This window comes from Natrix helvetica, assembly GCF_964273705.1.
Source record: "Natrix helvetica genome assembly, chromosome: 1".
Lineage (NCBI taxonomy): Eukaryota > Metazoa > Chordata > Lepidosauria > Squamata > Natricidae > Natrix > Natrix helvetica.
The window spans coordinates 375140529-375157295 of record NC_138548.1 but is presented as its reverse complement, the minus strand read 5'-3'; the positions used below and the strand labels follow the sequence as shown (position 1 = coordinate 375157295).

Below are 16767 nucleotides of genomic sequence, written 5' to 3'. Positions count from 1 at the left end.
TATGGCATCACTATTGCTTTCTTTTTTACAGGAATAATTCTCATTTCTCTTAATCCCCCCTTTCTATTTTATCCTTTCTTATTTCTGTAAACCTTCAGTTAAGTTCTGTAACATGATTCGTACCTCCTGCTTACTTAATTCCCCCCCCCATCTCTTTCGTCTTTGGCTTAGTTACCTGATAACAGTATTTACAACAATTACAGCATACAGGCATACATTGAATACAAATACAAGAGATAAAACCTATAACTATAATAGCAATTATACGTACAAATAAGGCCTTTAACCAAGCAAAATTTGGAAGCCAAGAGGTTAACAGATTCCATAACCCTTTAAAGGCTGAACTATCAGTTAAGTGTGTGAAGTGTGTAGTGATATTATGCAAAGCTTTTATTTTAGACTCAATAAACTGTGATCTATCGGAAATATTGAAGCAAAACAAACCATCGAATTCTTCACACCCATGTCCCATTCGTAATAATATATGATCAATGGCAACACGATTCTGCAACAGAGACTTCCTAATTTCCCCCATTTCATCAGCCATAGCAGCTATAGCTGATGATGTTTCATTTATACCCTTTGCCAAAGCACATGCAGGATGCCCTAATTGCATCTGGTTATATTGAGTAGCTCCCCAAGAAAATAATCCTAGAAGCCCTGCTTGTATCTTAGTTAATATTACCACCCCATCATTATATTCTGCAGCATACGCAGCACTGGGTGTAGATCTTTTACCTTTATATATCTTCCCTCATTAATTCTTTCATAATTATAGGTATATTCCACTGGAATTATAGGCCATTTCACATATGCGTCCTATGTGGCCTTACCCCATGTGGCTCCTCTATTATCTTAGGTTTCTCTTCGTGTTCATTGTTTTCATGCATTTGTGCCTCATCTGCAGTGTCCTCTATTGTGTCTTCCTCTGGTACTCTTTTACTATGATAGAGACTAGCATTCACCATCTCATAGTAAAACTCTGTTTCTTGGTTAACTCATCCTATAAAAGTATCTCTATTACTATCTTCAGTCCTCGCCTACCCTCCATTGGGATATTATGTTGTTTCTGTTTTATTGTTTCTGCTCCTTCTTTCAAAGTTACCTTTAAAGATGGAATATCCAAGTCTCCCCAATTGCCTTTTGCCTCCCAAACTAGAGGATCTATTTGTTTCTCTTGTTCCTCAGTTAACATGTTTATAGTATAAGTATTTTCTTCAAATTTAAGCTTACATCCCAGTAGGGATAGGGCATCTCTTCCCAGTAAATTTATCCCTACTTCTCATACTAGTATTACACCTGTTTTTATATTGCATTTTCCTCGTTTTAAACACACATTTTTATTTAATGTTACTTCAAATGGTTCCCCTTTTACTCCCTTTGTTCTCAGGCTTTCCCCATCCTGTTCAATTCCTCTTGGTATTTTACATATTGATGGGACCCTAAAACCAATAGACCCTAACCTCCCTAAACTTCCTCGTGTCCCACGTGGGTATATAGATGTTGTTCTTTTTTTGAGTTTTTCCCTTATCTGGGCAGTTTCTAGCAAAGTGCCCTTCCTTACCACATGCAAAACATTTCTTACTGTCTCCACTTCTTCCACAGGAGAAACCCTCTTCCCTATCCAGGGTGTTTTCACTGATTTATGGCAGGTGGTTTCCCAATTCCCCTGCCCCTCGAAATCCTTCTTTCCTTTCTTTTGGCTTGTTAGATGCCTTAATGACAGACACCATCATCTTGCTTTTCTGCCAACTTTTTGCCTCATCCCTATTCACATACACCTTTTGGGCCTCTTTTAATAGTGTTGTTATATCTGTATTTGCCCAGTCTTCAATTGTCTGAATTTTTTCCTGTACATCAGGCCAAGCCTTTGTTACAAATTGCATTTTCATCAAGGAATCATATGCTGGTGTTTCAGGAGAAATACCAGAATATTTATTTAGACAGTCTTTAATCCTATTTAAAAATGCAAAATGGTGTTTCATCTTTCAGCTGTCCTACCTCAAAAGCTTTAATCAAATTCTTTTCTTGAGGTACTGCAGTTCTAACTCCTTGGAGAACTATTCGTTTTAGATCTTCCATATGTCCCCTCTCTGCCGGGTCATTGTTATCCCACCCCGGATCCACCAGAGGAAACTTGATATCAGCTGCTGTTGGGTTAACAACTCCCTCTTGGATTCTATTCCAATAAGCCATAGCAGCTTTTCTTATTTGGGCTCTTTCTTCTGGGGAAAATAAATACCCCCAAATGTGTTGTAACTCTTGTGCTTCACAATGAAGATTTATGCAATGAAGAGTTATGCACAGCTGAGAATATTTACCTACAAGGGAGAGAGGTGTCTCATGATCATGATGCCTCGTAACTTCTTGATAAAGTACGGTAGAACAATGAAAATTGTACCACATGGCAGTGTATAAATTTACCTTCGCTTTGAGACCAGAAAGGCAGAGGACTATGAAAACCACGTGGAAAATTTGCTTAGATCCTATAAAGCACTTGGTGCAAACATGTCACTGAAAATTCACTTCTTACGCTCGCATTTGGGCTATTTCCCTTTGAAATGTGGGGCAGTGAGTGAGGAGCATGGGGAGAACATTCCACCAGGATATCACAGGCATGGAGAAAAGATACCGAGGGAAACGGAGTCTGTCCATGCTTTTGCTGGAATCTCCCCAGGGATGATCCTACTGCAGTTCACAAGAGAAAAGCCAAAAAAACCCAATTTAGATACCAAATAAAGATTAACAAATGTCTCACTAAGCAACAGAGACATTGGGTTAAATTATGGTCCTAAGTCGAGGACTGCTTGAGGTAAAAGTAATGACCACAGGAGGAACAAATCGGGGTTCAGACTATCTTTAAATTGTCCACTTAAAAAGCAGGCGAGAGCTAAGGAGTTTGGACAGGTGTTCAGAAGGGAAGTTCTGCTGAATCCCTTTCCTACAGGGGCTCCACCTCCTTGGCTTGACTCTGCTGTCCATGAACCAGAGAGTGGATTTCCAACCCCCGTAGAAGGCATGGAAAAGTTGGGTTGCTAAAAAACAAGGAACGAGAGGTTATTTGAAGAGGGATCACACACTGCTGTTTCTTGGTTGTTGTGTCATGCAGGCAGATGGAGATGGCTGTTTCTCCAAGACGGTGGACATGGCACCGTTCCATCTGAGGTGGCTCGGATTTTCGATGGGCATCACCGTAGAAGGCAAAATCACAGAGGAAGGGACAGGTAACTTTCATGAAACAAAAGAGCATCAACGGGCTGACAGAATGGCCCAGAACCAGACCTAAAGCTCCCGTTTCCTACAAGGAAGGTTTGGGAGATAGCAATAGCATTTAGACTTACTGTGAATACAATTTAACAGTGCTTGGTGATGCAGTGATTAGAATGTAGAACTTCAGGCTACTTCTGCTGAATTAGCAGCAATTGAATTGGCAGTTCAAATCTCACCAGACTCAAGGTTGACTCAGCCATCCATCCTTCCGAGGTGGGTAGAATGATGACCCAGATTGTTGGGAGCAAGTTGCTGACTGTGTAAACCACTTAGAGAGAGCTGTAAAGCACTGTGAAGCAGTATATATGTTTAAGGGCTGTTGCTATTGCAGCCCTCTCTAAGCGGTTTGCAGACTCAGCCTATTTCTCCCTACAACCTGGGTCATCATTTTACCCACCTCGGAAGGCTGGAAGGCTGAGTTAACCTTGATAGAAAAAAACATCGCATATCTAATTCTAAGAGAGTTGTGGCATCTGAGTTATAAATGAGAAAACTATTCTCTGCTCCAACACCCATTTCACAGAAAATGAAGTGATGAGATTTTGCGGGAGTGGGGGGAATCAGTTGGTTGCAAGCAGTCTGAGACATACTAATCAAATTTGATGTCCCATAAAGAGAGTGGTGGCTCAGTGGCCTTCTCGCCTTATAAGCTGGAAAGCAGACAGCTCAGGTTCGAGTCCCAAGCATTGCAGGATTGGGTGAGCTCCTGTCCTCGTCCCAGCTCCTGCCAACCTAGCGGTTTGAAAGCATGCGAATGTAGGTAGAAAAACAGATCTCCCTTCAGCAGGAAAGGTTACCACATTCCACACTTTTGTGCTGGCCAAATGATGACGGACGGGTCTCTCAGACAACAGATTCCCTAGGCTGCGCATCTCCCCTTTGAGCCAGTCACAACTGGATGGGGAGAAACCTTTAAAGGGCTACCAATTGCCAAATTCAATCCAACAGAGAGAATTAGTATGTCAGAGAAATCCATAAGGTGCTTTTTCAAGAGGCAACTGGACTTTCTTGTTTTTCTTTGAAGATGTTTCACTTCTCATCCAAGAAGCTTCTTCAGTTCTTTGAAGGAGTTTCTTGGCTTGAGAAGCAAAACGTCTTTAAAGAAAAACCAGAAAGTCTAGTTGCCTCTTGAAAAAGCACCTTTGGGACAACCATGACCTGGATGACTGAGAATCTCCATAGACATGTCAGAGAAATCTGTACGGGAGGGGAGGGGAAACCCTGTAGATAGTCTATTCAAACTTGTTGTACAAAGCAGAAATCCATAGGACGATTGTCCATCAAAAGAGTCAGGCTTCTTGGCACTCCAGAGACGGGGAGTTTCTGGGAAATTGGAGAGGAAGGGAAGAGCCTTTTGCAGATGACATTTCTCTTCAACAGGAGTGGAGGTGAATGCCACAGAATACATTGGGATCACGTCCATGTTGAGCAAAATTACCTTTGAAAACCTTGACCATTACTATAAACCTGGCATGCCCTATGTTGTGAAGGTAAGATGGGAGCCGTGGTTTCTTTGCAAAGATGGATTTAAGCTGTATCAGCCCAGCCGGCCCCTCCAGTCTGCTTCAATGCCATTTCTTCACCCCAACAGCTGCTGCCCAGCTGCTCTGAGCTAGAACGATCAAAAGCAGTGTAAAAGCATTAAGGAATAAGAATAACAGACTTGGAAGGGACCTTGGAGGTCTTGTAGTTCAGGGATCCCCGTTCCCTGGTCCATGGCCCAGTACTGGGCTACGGCATGTCAGAAACAGGGCCGCACAAACAAGTGTAGCCCCATCCGTGGGATGCAGGCAGCATGTGAAACCACGCCCTCTCTGGTCCGTGGAGAACCCTCTTTCCTTGGAATGGATCTCTGGTGCCCAAAAGGCCTCAAGCAAGAGATCTTATACCATCTCAATCAAAGGAGGGAGGGAGGGAGGGATAAAAGACCTCAGCTCCAGGATGATGGGATTATCCTTCAGGGCAAAGCCATTCAGCCACAAAAAAAGCCCCATCATTGTATCAGCCCAAAGTGTCAACTGAACTTTACTCATGACCCATGACCCCACATGGCCACATGGGAGTCTACAACCAATGAGAATACGAGCCCTTGCCCAGTGGTGGGATCCTGCTGGTTTAACAACTGGTTCGGTGATTGCATGCGCATGTGTGCAGTTTTAACAAAACTTACCTTCCACATTACTTCTGGGGAGTAACACAGCTGAGGTGCAGCAATCCGCTCTGCCGTGCAAATCAGATGAGAGGATATAGGTAAGTAAAGCACAGGGGCAGGTGGGCTCACCTGATCATCGGACCAAACCAATTCGCTCCCCAGCTGATCATTGGCCCTACCGGTTCACCCAAACCGGTCTGAACTGGCTGAATCGCACCCCTGCCCTTGCCACAGGAACAGGAAACTCAAATCCAAAGCCCAAGAGAAGGTATAAATATTTCTCTTTCACTCACCCATGTGCTCATTTGGCCAGGACCCAAAAGACCCATGTGGTCCTCTCCACCATTAAACCATCTTTCCAAGCAGCTTCCATGTTTCCAGTGTCTTTCTCCTCACTTGGAACTGAACCCAGGAGGACATTTCTTCCAACATATGATAGATAGATGATAGATAGATAGATAGATAGATAGATTGATAGATCCATAGATCCATAGATCGATAGATTGACAGATCGAAAGACAGACAGATGAGAGCGAGAGCGAGAGAGAATGAGAGAGAGAGAGAGGGAGAGAGAGAGAGAGAGAGAATGAGAGAGAGAGGAGGGAAGGAAGAAGCAAGCAAGCAAGCTGGAGTCTACAATAGGAACCTTTCAGCCTTTGTTCATTAGAAGGATTATCCATAGAAATGATGGTGGTAGACCCAAAAAGGCAAGATGGCAGCCAAACTCCCGATCATGCCTCAGTGCAATAGCAATAACACTTAGGCGTATATACCATTTCACAGTGCTTTACAGCCCTCTCTAAGTGGTTTACAGAGCCAGCCTATTGCCCCCAACCATCTGGGTCCTCATTTTACTAACCTCAGAAGGATGGAAGGCTGAGTCAACATTGAGCCACTTAGGACATTGAACTACAGGTGGTGAGTAGTGAGTTAGCTTGCAGCTGAGGATCCAGATGGTTGGGGGCAAAATGCTGACATTGTATACTGTCCAGAGAGTATGTAGAGCACTATGGGGCAGTATAGAAGGGCTATTGCTATCATCCCCTGCGGATGCTCTCCTTTGAAACTCCCAAAGCCCTTTTTCTTAACAAAGAGTCGGTTTATCAAACCAACCTGTAACACCATCTCTCAGCGACTCCTTGCTTGGGTTTATAAATCATCCCCTTTCTTTCTCAGCTGCAGCCATAAAAGCTACTCCCAGGCTCAAGTCTTCCCTGCTAGTTGTAGTGATGGGGAAAAAATTAAGATGGCTTGTTGGGAAAGCTTGGCATCCCTGAAAGAAAGGCAGAATTGGTAAATCCTGAAATATTTGGCTGCAACCAGTTGGGTCCATGTGGCAATTTTTCGTGCGCAGGTGAAGCTGGTAGACAACAACGAGGTGCCGATCAACAATGGAACAGTGGAGATTTTGGTGATGGCAACTCACCAGCGGCTCAATCAAGTGACGGATGCTGAGGGAAAAGCTGAATTCTCCATAGAAACCACTGGTTTCAGAGACAACGTTTTGTCTTTTACGGTTAGTCTTCTCGATTTGCGACGGCTGTATTTTATGACATTCCCACTTGATGGTTTGTTTTTGTTGCTCCCCTCTGGGAGGAGATTTCAATTTCGAATTATGTCTAGCAAGACTAGCAGATTCTGTAACAGCTTTGGTCCCTATATGCCATCCGTCTGGTAAACTGTGGGTATATATGCATACTTTGTTCATTATTTATTTACTTTTATTTTTGTTATATTTACGCAGTGCATTTTGGAGATGGTGATCTTTTGAGAGCTGTATGCAATGAAATTTCATTTTAATGTATGCCGATTGGTATAGATTTAAAGTGGACAATAAAGCTATTCTAGTTAGTTAGTTGAAAGCACTTAGGGCTCCTCTCTTTCCCCCTCTGTCTCTCCTTTCTCATTGTCGCTGTCTTCCTTCCCAACTTTAAGAAAATTTTCCACCTTACTCATTCTGAAAATACCATGTAAATTATCCTTTGAAAAGTCACCATTGAGATCCCGGCACAGGCTCGACCCTGTCATTTCCATGGCAAGAAAGGTCCCCTGTGGCTTTATTCCCAGATGTGTTTTCAATTGCCAAGTCTAGCCCACCAAGACGAGAAGATTTCTTTGTGGTCTCCTGTCCGTGTATGGAACAGAGCTGACCATGCTCTGTTCTAGATAAAAGAGGTGCAAGGGATCTTCCCTTCTCCAAAGCTGGATTTTGAGTCCTTTACTGCTTAAGGAAGGGAGGGGGTGGTGGAGAGGTAAATGCAGAGCTGGTTGGGAAAAAATTTGCAGGCGTTGGGATAGGGAACTGGGAAAATTTAACAGAGTTAACAGATTCTGGCACATTAGGCAATGGAGTGCATGTGCATGGCCAGCGTGAAGAACACGGTGGTGATGGCTGTGGGACTAAAGCTCTTTTTTGGTGCATTCGAGAAGTGGAGGTCAGTAGTTTTCAGTGCAAGAAGCCTGGGAGGATTGTCTTGTACCGAAAAAAGGAGGAGGCTGCTGCAGGTATCTCACAACAAGGGAGGCGAGATACGGGCTGGTGGGGAGCCCGGTGGCACGACTCAGCTCTGGCTTGCCTTTCTCTTTGTCACCAGCCATGGGATGAAGGTAAGGTCGCGGGACGAAGAAAGAGGCGGTCATGGGGGAGGAAACGGGGAGATTGAGTAACAGGCCTGGGCCTCTGAAGGAGGGGAAATGGGGCAAAGTGTGGCGAAGGGAGAGCAGGCGGCATGCAGGAGGCCTTTGAAAGATTCTGAGCCAAAGCCCCCTCAGACCCTGGGCAGAAAATAATAGGTAGAAAGACTGCAATAGCTGTATGTTCCAATTTTTTTAGTACTGGGTTCTGTGGGTGTGGCTTGGTGGTGGGGTCATGTGATTGAGTGCGCATGGACATGAGTGACCTCAAGTTGGCCACACCCACTCAGTCACATGACCCCCATGAAGCCACACCTACCAAGCCACGCCCACAGAACCAGTAGGACAAAATGTTGAATACCACCACTGCATCCACCCATCCGTTATCTATTTCTATATCTACTGAATATCTACTGTATATCTATATCTATCTATCCTCTATTGATCTATCACATTTCTCTAAATTTCTCTAAATCTATGCTTTTCCTCTCAGGCTATGCATCAATACAAGCCTCAGCATACTAGCAAGCACTGGGTTACAGCCAGTCACGGTCAAGCATTTCACACGGCGCACATGTTTTATTCTCCAAGCAAAAGTTACATATATATTGAGCCTGCATCAGAGATATTAAGCTGCGGCCACCGTGAGCCTGTTCGGGTGCGTTACATCCTTAACCGAAGGGGTGAGACAGACAACGAGATTGTCTTCTATTACATGGTGAGTCCTCAGGCCAAGGCTGCATTCACAAGGCATGTTTGCTTCGCTTTGTTAAACAGCTATCAATCAATCAATCAATCAATCAATCAATCAATCAATCAATCAGAATAGATTGAAGGGACTTTGGAGGTCTTCTAGTCCAACCCCCTGCTCAAACAGCAGAGCCTATACCATTTCAGACAGGTGGCTGTCCAGTCTCTTCTTAAAACCTCCAGGGATGAAAGACCCAGAACTTCCGAAGGCAAAGCTGTTCCCCTGGTTAATTGTCCTCCCTGTTAGGAAGTTTCTCCTTGGTTCCAGGTTGCTTCTCTCTTTAATTAATTTCAGTCCATTGTTTCTTGTCCTGCCTTCTGATGTTTTGGAAAATAAATTGACCCCCTCTTCTTTGTGGCAGCCTCTCAAATACTGGAAGACTGCTATCATGTCCCCCTTAGTCTTTCTTTTCTCTAGACTAGCCAAACCCAAATCCTGCAACTGTTCTTCATACGTTCTATTCTCCAGGCCTTTAATTATTTTAGTTGAGCTTCTTTGCACTTTTTCCAAAAAAAAAAAATAAAATAAAATAAGAGAGAGTCCGGATATGTCTTGACAAGCCAAACATGTTGATTCAGCTGATAAAGACGGGTCCTCCCTAAAGGTGGAGGAATCCCAAACACAGTCTGAGGCAGATATTTACACATTTCTTTGCTTCTGCTTGGTTACATAAGAGGAAGCTTGCATACAGCAGATAAGATATGGAAATTATAAAAATAGTCAAGAATGCCTTCCGTGGTTTTGGTCACAAGCCTAATCCACAGGCTAGTCTTTTCCTTTGGGATTTTCCATGGTCATGAAGGCCTGCATAGGCCAGGATTTTAGCCTTGTCATCTCAACATACATTCCCTTCAGGCAATCATCAAATTCACCAGATTCCTGATCAACACCGTGGGTGAATTATTATTCTATTGTTTTAATCAAAAGGTTAAGCTAGACAATTGCAGCTCGCAATTCTAGGGGTCCATATACCTAACATGACAACCAGTTTTAGAGTTGGAAATCAATCAATCAATTGACTGATCAATTGATCAATCAATCGATCGATCGATTTCTTCAAGCCCTTGCATATCTAACAGGATTTTTCCCCCCATGCAGGTCAAGGCTAGGGAGAACATCATACGAACAGGGACACACACTCAGCCAGTGGAACAGGGAAAAGGTAAATGCTCCCCCTCTACATTACACTCCCCCCTCCTGCTTGACAAAAAGCTTCCCATAAGTTCCCGAGGTGTCTCCATCTATGGGGCTCCAGTCAGTGGTGGGATTCAACCCACTTAACAACCGGTTCGCTTAAACCGGTCCGAATCGGCTGAATCCCACCCATGGCTCCAGTTCTCTCTTGCTAAATGCTGGGTGCCCCCTGCATGTCTGAAAAACCTCTCTTCCTTTTCCCACTCACAGCTGGGTTCACTATATCCGATTTCACACTGGCAGGGCAAGGGAGGTGGCTACACACAGCCAGCCCTGCCATTGGGTAGAGGAAAGGGATGGTCTCAAGGAGTAGGAACAGGCCGTTTCTCCCAAATCTCTGCAGCCGTTTCCTTCACCCTGAGTTTTTGCTGGGCGTCACAGTGATGCTTCTTTGCAACTATGCTATAAGGCTGCCCAGATGCCTATGCTCCATTTCCTCTGGGACAGGCCCTTCTCAGAGATCCACAGAGAGGATTAGGGGCTCAGTCTCTTGTAGTCAGCACTCTGGCATGCCGGATGTGACTTTGTTTTCAAGGATAACCAAAACATGCAAGGTGGGAGAATGAAGGATAGAGAATGGGATGCAGTTCCCAATCACCTGAGACCCAGAAGGCCCCAAGTTCAACCCAGAGTCAAGAAAGCCTGGAGAGCCATGGGAAGGCACTACTAAGAGCACTGACTCATGGTTCCGAGGCAGCATTTGGGGTTTTTAGGATGAGTTGAAGGACTCCATGGCATGTGCCACGGGGCCTGTTTTATGTCCGTTGCCCTCCTGTGCAGTGGGAGATGTTACTGGAGGGAGATTCACCTTCTGCTTCATGGATCCCTGAAACAAGAAGGACCACCGACTTGATCATTGCCACCACAAACTTAACATTTATTGTGGAGGAGAAGACAAGCCCTCACAACTGAGAAGAAGACAGCTCTTGGTTCTTCAATGATCCATTTTTGACTCACATTTCCCAGCCTGTTGTGGTCATCCTGGTGAAGTCTGATGTATTCCAACTGGAACTAATTCTATGCATCTCTCTATCTCTCTACCTCTCTATCTCTCTATCTCTATCTCTATGTCAACTCGCAAAGCATCCCTGGCCTGCTCTTGAGTTGCCATAGGAAAGGGGAGATGGGAAACTGATGAAATGGCACAGCAGCCAAAGACAGATGCACATTCCAGACTTATCTCTCTCAAGGCTGTATCCCAGGGTTACTTACAGCGGCCGGAAGGGAGTGATCTCTACAACCTGAAAAATTGCCCTGTTAGCAAATGTGATTGACGGGGGGAGGTGGGGGGAAACAGGGTCATGATTGGGGCCTTACATTATGTGGGATCAGAGCTGGTTTCACTTGGGAATGTGCCAACATGTTGCTCCTAATAAATAACTAGATTTCTTTTGAAGCTTGGCTTGAGGCTCAGGATTTAATTAGGGCATCTGTCGGAACCCTGACTATCTATCTATCTATCTATCTATCTATCTATCTATCTATCTATCTATCTATCTATCTATCATCTACCTACCTACCTACCTACCTACCTACCTACCTACCTACCACCTACCTAATGAAATTTATATGTCTCTTTTGAACTCTCTTTCTCTTTCCTCCACCCGGGACTTTCATCCTTTAGAAATCAAAGGGGACTTCCTTTTGGATCTCTCAGTGGATGTCAACACTGCTCCCAAGATCCACTTGCTCCTCTACACTATTTTGCCCAGCGGAGAACTGGTTGCTGGCTCGAGGAACTTCACCGTAGAAAAGTGCTTCTCCAACAAGGTAAAGCTGTGCATTTTGTGTTGTGCTGTTAAAGAAAGGCAGAATCTTAATGATCCAGAACAGGTCTTCTCTAAGCTGGTGCTCCTCCACTCTATTGATGCTAATATCCACCAAGCCTTCTTTGCTCCCGATCCTTTGATAAATACTTCTTTTTTTAAATTTTTTTTTCTTTAAAGGAGACAAGACAACACATACAGAACAAGAGCAGGGAGGAGAAAAGAAAAAAACAACCCAATTTCATCAAACATGTCGTTTGGTTACAAGTTTTTGTGCAGTGGTTTTTACAATTAAGAATAAAGTCACTGATTATCCATTAAACATAGTTAAGTATTTCATTGAGCATTGTGTGTTCAAATTACCATTAGTATTCTTTCTTTTATGACAACCCTTGTTTCTTTACATCCATAATTATCTACTAGGTAAAAATAAGTCTTTATAAAATTATATCACCATTCTCTAAAAAATAAGAATAAGCATTAAATCAAAGAAAAAAAAAAGACTCATTACTTCATATAAGACATTTCTACTTTCCATTAGCCATAGAATTTCCAATTATCCACAATTCCAAATATAATTCTCCATTGTTATTTGTCAATCCATGTAGTCATTAAGTATTTCAGTCTATATTTATATCCATTATTCATTACATCATCATTATTCCATTTTATATTATAAGATAGTTACCAACTACAATCATACCTAACAATTTAAATCAATTTAAATTTAAATCTTATATATTGAATACCTTGTTGTTCTTATATCGTATAAGTAGGTAGTCTATTTCATAGATAAAGCTTAACACATATAAAAAGAGAAAAAAGAAAAAAAAATTTCCCCAACATTAAGTATAGCTTTCTATTATTATTACATATAAGATAGAATAAAGGGGTAAAAAGTTCATTTCCAGGTTTTTTTATCCAACCATTGATAAAACAACTCCCATACTTTATAGAATTGCTCATCCTCTAGTTCTCTAATTTCAAATGTAAGTTTACTCATTTCAGCACAATCCATTATCTTCCGAACAATTTCTTCCTCTGTTGGTACTTTCTCATTTTTCCAATGTTTAGCAAATACAATTCTAGCAGCTGTTAAGACATTTATAATCAAATATTTCAAGTCCTTATTGTATATTTCTGGTACTATTCCCAATAGAAAAAGTTCTGGTTTCAAGTCTATATGTTTATGTATCATTTTCTCCAACCACATGTGTATTTTAGTCCAGTATCTTTTAGCTTCAGGACAGGTCCACCACATATGGTAGAATGTGCCCGGCGTATGTTGACATTTCCTGCATTTTTCAGACTTATTCTTCGACATTCTTGCTATTCTCGATGGGGATAAGTGCCACCTATAAAACATCTTATACAAGTTTTCTTTATATGCAACTGACATTGTCATTTTGTAATTTTGAGTCCACAATTTTTGCCATTTTTCTAAGTCAATCCCATGTCCAAAGTTTTTTCCCCAAGCTAGCATAGATCCTTTCACTTGTTCTTCATATAGTTTCACCTCTAATAGATAATCATAAAATTTTTTAATTACTTTTTCATCATTGCCTGTTAAAATTTTATCTAATTCGGTCGGTTTATTATAAAAGCCCTCATTTTTTCTATCTTCATTGTATCTAGAATGTATTTGCACATATGAATACCAATTGAGTTCAATACCTTCTTCTTTCAATTCTTGTATAGATTTAAGTTCACCCTCAGTATTCAATAATTCAGCATATCTAACAGTTTCTTCCCTTTTATATACTATTGGATATGAAAAAGCTTCAATAGTTGAGATCCAGACTGGAATTTTCAAGTAGTGCAACCTCTTAACCTTCTCCCAATTTGATAACAGAGCCTCTCTTATAAAATGATCTCTAAAATAACCATGCTCTTTAGCTCCTTTATACCATAAGTATGCATGCCACCCCAACAGCAGGTCATGACCCTCTAAATTCAAAAGCCTACCATTTCTTAGCATTATCCATTCCTTAATCCACATCAAACTAGCTGCCTGGTAGTATAACTCCCAATCGGGTAGGCCCCACCCTCCCCTTGATTTGGCATCTTGTAACAATTTACATTTTATTCTTGCTTTTTTCCCTTGCCATATGAATTTCAACACCATTTTATTTAATTCTTCAAAATAGCCTTTCCCCAACTTAATTGGAATAGTCTGGAACAAGTATAACAGTCTAGGTAAGATATTCATTTTAATTGTTGCGATTCTACCAATCATTGAAAATTGAAGGTTCTCCCATCTTGCCAAGTCTGTTGCAATTTGTTGCTTCAATTTAAGATAATTATCTTCTTTAAGGGTGCTGCGTTTGGCTGTTAGGTGAATCCCCAAATATTTAACTTTATTTGTGATTTGCATTTCCAAATTTTCCGCCAATTCTTCTTTTTGTTTTCGGGGTATATTTTTGGTCAAAATCTTTGTTTTATCTTTGTTTATTTTTAAACCTGCAACTTCTCCATACGCCTCAATTTCTCCTATCAATTTAGGTGCAGATTGAAATGGCTCCTCAAGAATGAAGACTAGATCGTCAGCAAATGCTTGCAGCTTGTATTCTTCCTTTTTAATGGTCATTCCCTTTATTTCTCCCTCTTCTCTAATCTTTCTATTTAGTACCTCTAATGTTAAAACAAAAAGCAATGGTGATAGTGGACAGCCTTGTCTCGTACCTCTTTTAATTTCAATTGGATCCGTCAGTTCTCCATTTATCATTATCTTGGCTGTTTGCTTGTGGTAAATCGTTTGTATAGCTTGAATAGAGTTCTTACCAAAGTTCATCTGTTCCATTTGTTGTATCATAAACATCCAGTTCACATTATCGAAGGCTTTCTGCGCATCCAGAAACATCAAGGCCACTTGCTTTCCGGGGTGGACCTGATAATATTCCAAGGTGTCCAGAATTGTCCTTATATTGTCTCTAATTTGCCTCTTTGGTAAGAAACCATTTTGGTCCGGATGGATAAACCCATTTAAGTATTTTTTCAGTCTCTCCGCCAATATGGAAGCAAATAGCTTATAATCTGAGTTCAACAAGGAAATAGGTCTATAGTTCTTAATTTGCGCATGGTCTGCCTCCTCTTTGGGTAGCAATGTAATATATGCCTCCAACCATGAATTAGGTATTTTGCTTTCAATCATTACTTCATTCATAACTTCTAGTAAGGGAACGGCCAAGGATTTTTCTAGTGCTCTATAGAATTCCACAGGAAGGCCATCCGGTCCCGGGGCCTTCCCATTATTTTGTCTTTTAAGGACCTCGGTTAATTCCATCATTGTTATTTTATCTTCAAGTATAGTTCTAGTATCATTTGGTATTTGGGGGAGTTTGGCGTTTTGTAAATATTGTTTCACTTCTTCCTCTTTTATGTTCTCTTGTTCATACAACTTGGCATAGTAATCTTGTATAATTTTCTTTTTTTCCATATTTCCATAGTGCAATTGTCCTTGCTCGTCTCTTAGTTGTAGTATTTTCTTGATCTCTCTTTCTTTTCTCAGTTTATATGCCAGCCATCTGCCTGGTTTGTTTGCATTTTCAAAATAGTTCTGTTTAGCGCCTCTGATTTTTTGAGCCAAGTCCTCCTTTTCGAGTAGGTCCAGTTTGTGTTTTATTGTGTCCATCTTTATTTTAATCTCTTTCTTTTGCGGAAATTTCTGTAGTTCTTTTTCCAGTGTGCTATAATCTTTTTCTAAATCCTTAGACACTTGTCTTTTCTTTAAGTTTCTCTTTCTTGTATAGTCTATTATCAAACCTCTAGAAAAGGCCTTCATTGTATCCCAGAGATTCTGTAAGGACGTGTCTTCTTTTTTGTTTTCTTTAAAGAAAAAGGTCAATTCTTTTTCCATTTTCTTTACAATAATAATAATAATAAATAATAAATTTAAATTTATTAGCCGCTCCCTTTCCAGACAGGACTCGGGGCGGCGTACAGTGGAACATATAAAGCATTAAAACATGTACAGACACATAAACATACTCATATACAAAGACATACATGCACGGAGGAGGTAACAAATTACATCACATTTAGACAATTAAAAATCACCATTAAAATACCCCATTTACAATAACACAATTTAAAAATTTAAAATTTAAAACAACTGTCAGGAGGAATAAGGAAAAAATTTACGGTTGAGCCAGGCCAGATAATTGAAAGAGGTGGGTCTTCAGCTGTACACGGAAGGATCGGAGATCGGAAATAATCCTGATGTCACGGGGGAGGTCATTCCACAGGGCTGGGCCCATCACAGAGAAGGCTCTGCTCCTGGGTGTCGCCCCCCGACACTGTTTAGCGGACGGCACCTGAAGAAGTCCCTCTCTGTGTGAGCGGATTGGTCGTAGGGATGTATGGGGCAGGATGCGATCCTGCATGTAACTAGGTCCTGTGCCATGAAGCGCTTTAAAGATCATAATCAAAACCTTGAAACGCACTCGGTAGACCACAGGAAGCCAGTGCAGCTCGCGCAGGAGAGGTGTTACAGGGGAGTATCTAGTCCTCCCCATAATCACCCACGCGGCCGCGTTCTGGACCAACTGCAGTCTCCGAGTGCATCTCAAGGGAAGCCCCATGTAGAGAGAATTGCAGTAGTCCAGGCGAGACGTCACTAGCGCATGGGTGACTGTGCGTAGGGCATCCCGGTCCAATAAGGGGCGCAATTGGCGCATCAGGCGAACCTGATGGAACGCCCCCCTTGCCACGGCTGTTACATGGTCATCCATGGACAGCCGGGCATCCAGGAGGACGCCCAAATTGCGCACCTGTTCCATGGGGGCCAGTTGCACGCTCCCAATGGCCAGAGATGGAAGCCACTGGTTGAACCGGGAGGCCGGAAGCCACAGCCACTCCGTCTTGGAAGGGTTGAGTTTTAGTCGGTTGCCATCCATCCAGACCCGTACGGCCTCCAAACACCGGGACATCATTTCAACAGCCTCGTTGGGGTGGTTTGGGGTGGAAATGTATAGCTGAGTATCATCAGCATACAGATGGTA

General features: G+C 42.2%; 1 protein-coding gene across 1 annotated transcript in view; it reads left to right on the top strand.

Annotated features, from left to right (window-relative positions):
* Positions 1–16767, top strand: part of LOC309383750 (pregnancy zone protein-like) — an 81343-nt gene that overhangs the window by 12904 nt on the left and 51672 nt on the right. The window contains exons 9-14 of the mRNA XM_081936590.1: positions 3110–3224; positions 4651–4760; positions 6777–6938; positions 8550–8774; positions 9906–9969; positions 11626–11771. Coding sequence (XP_081792716.1) covers positions 3110–3224; positions 4651–4760; positions 6777–6938; positions 8550–8774; positions 9906–9969; positions 11626–11771 — 822 coding nt within the window. The remainder of the gene's footprint in view (positions 1–3109; positions 3225–4650; positions 4761–6776; positions 6939–8549; positions 8775–9905; positions 9970–11625; positions 11772–16767) is intronic.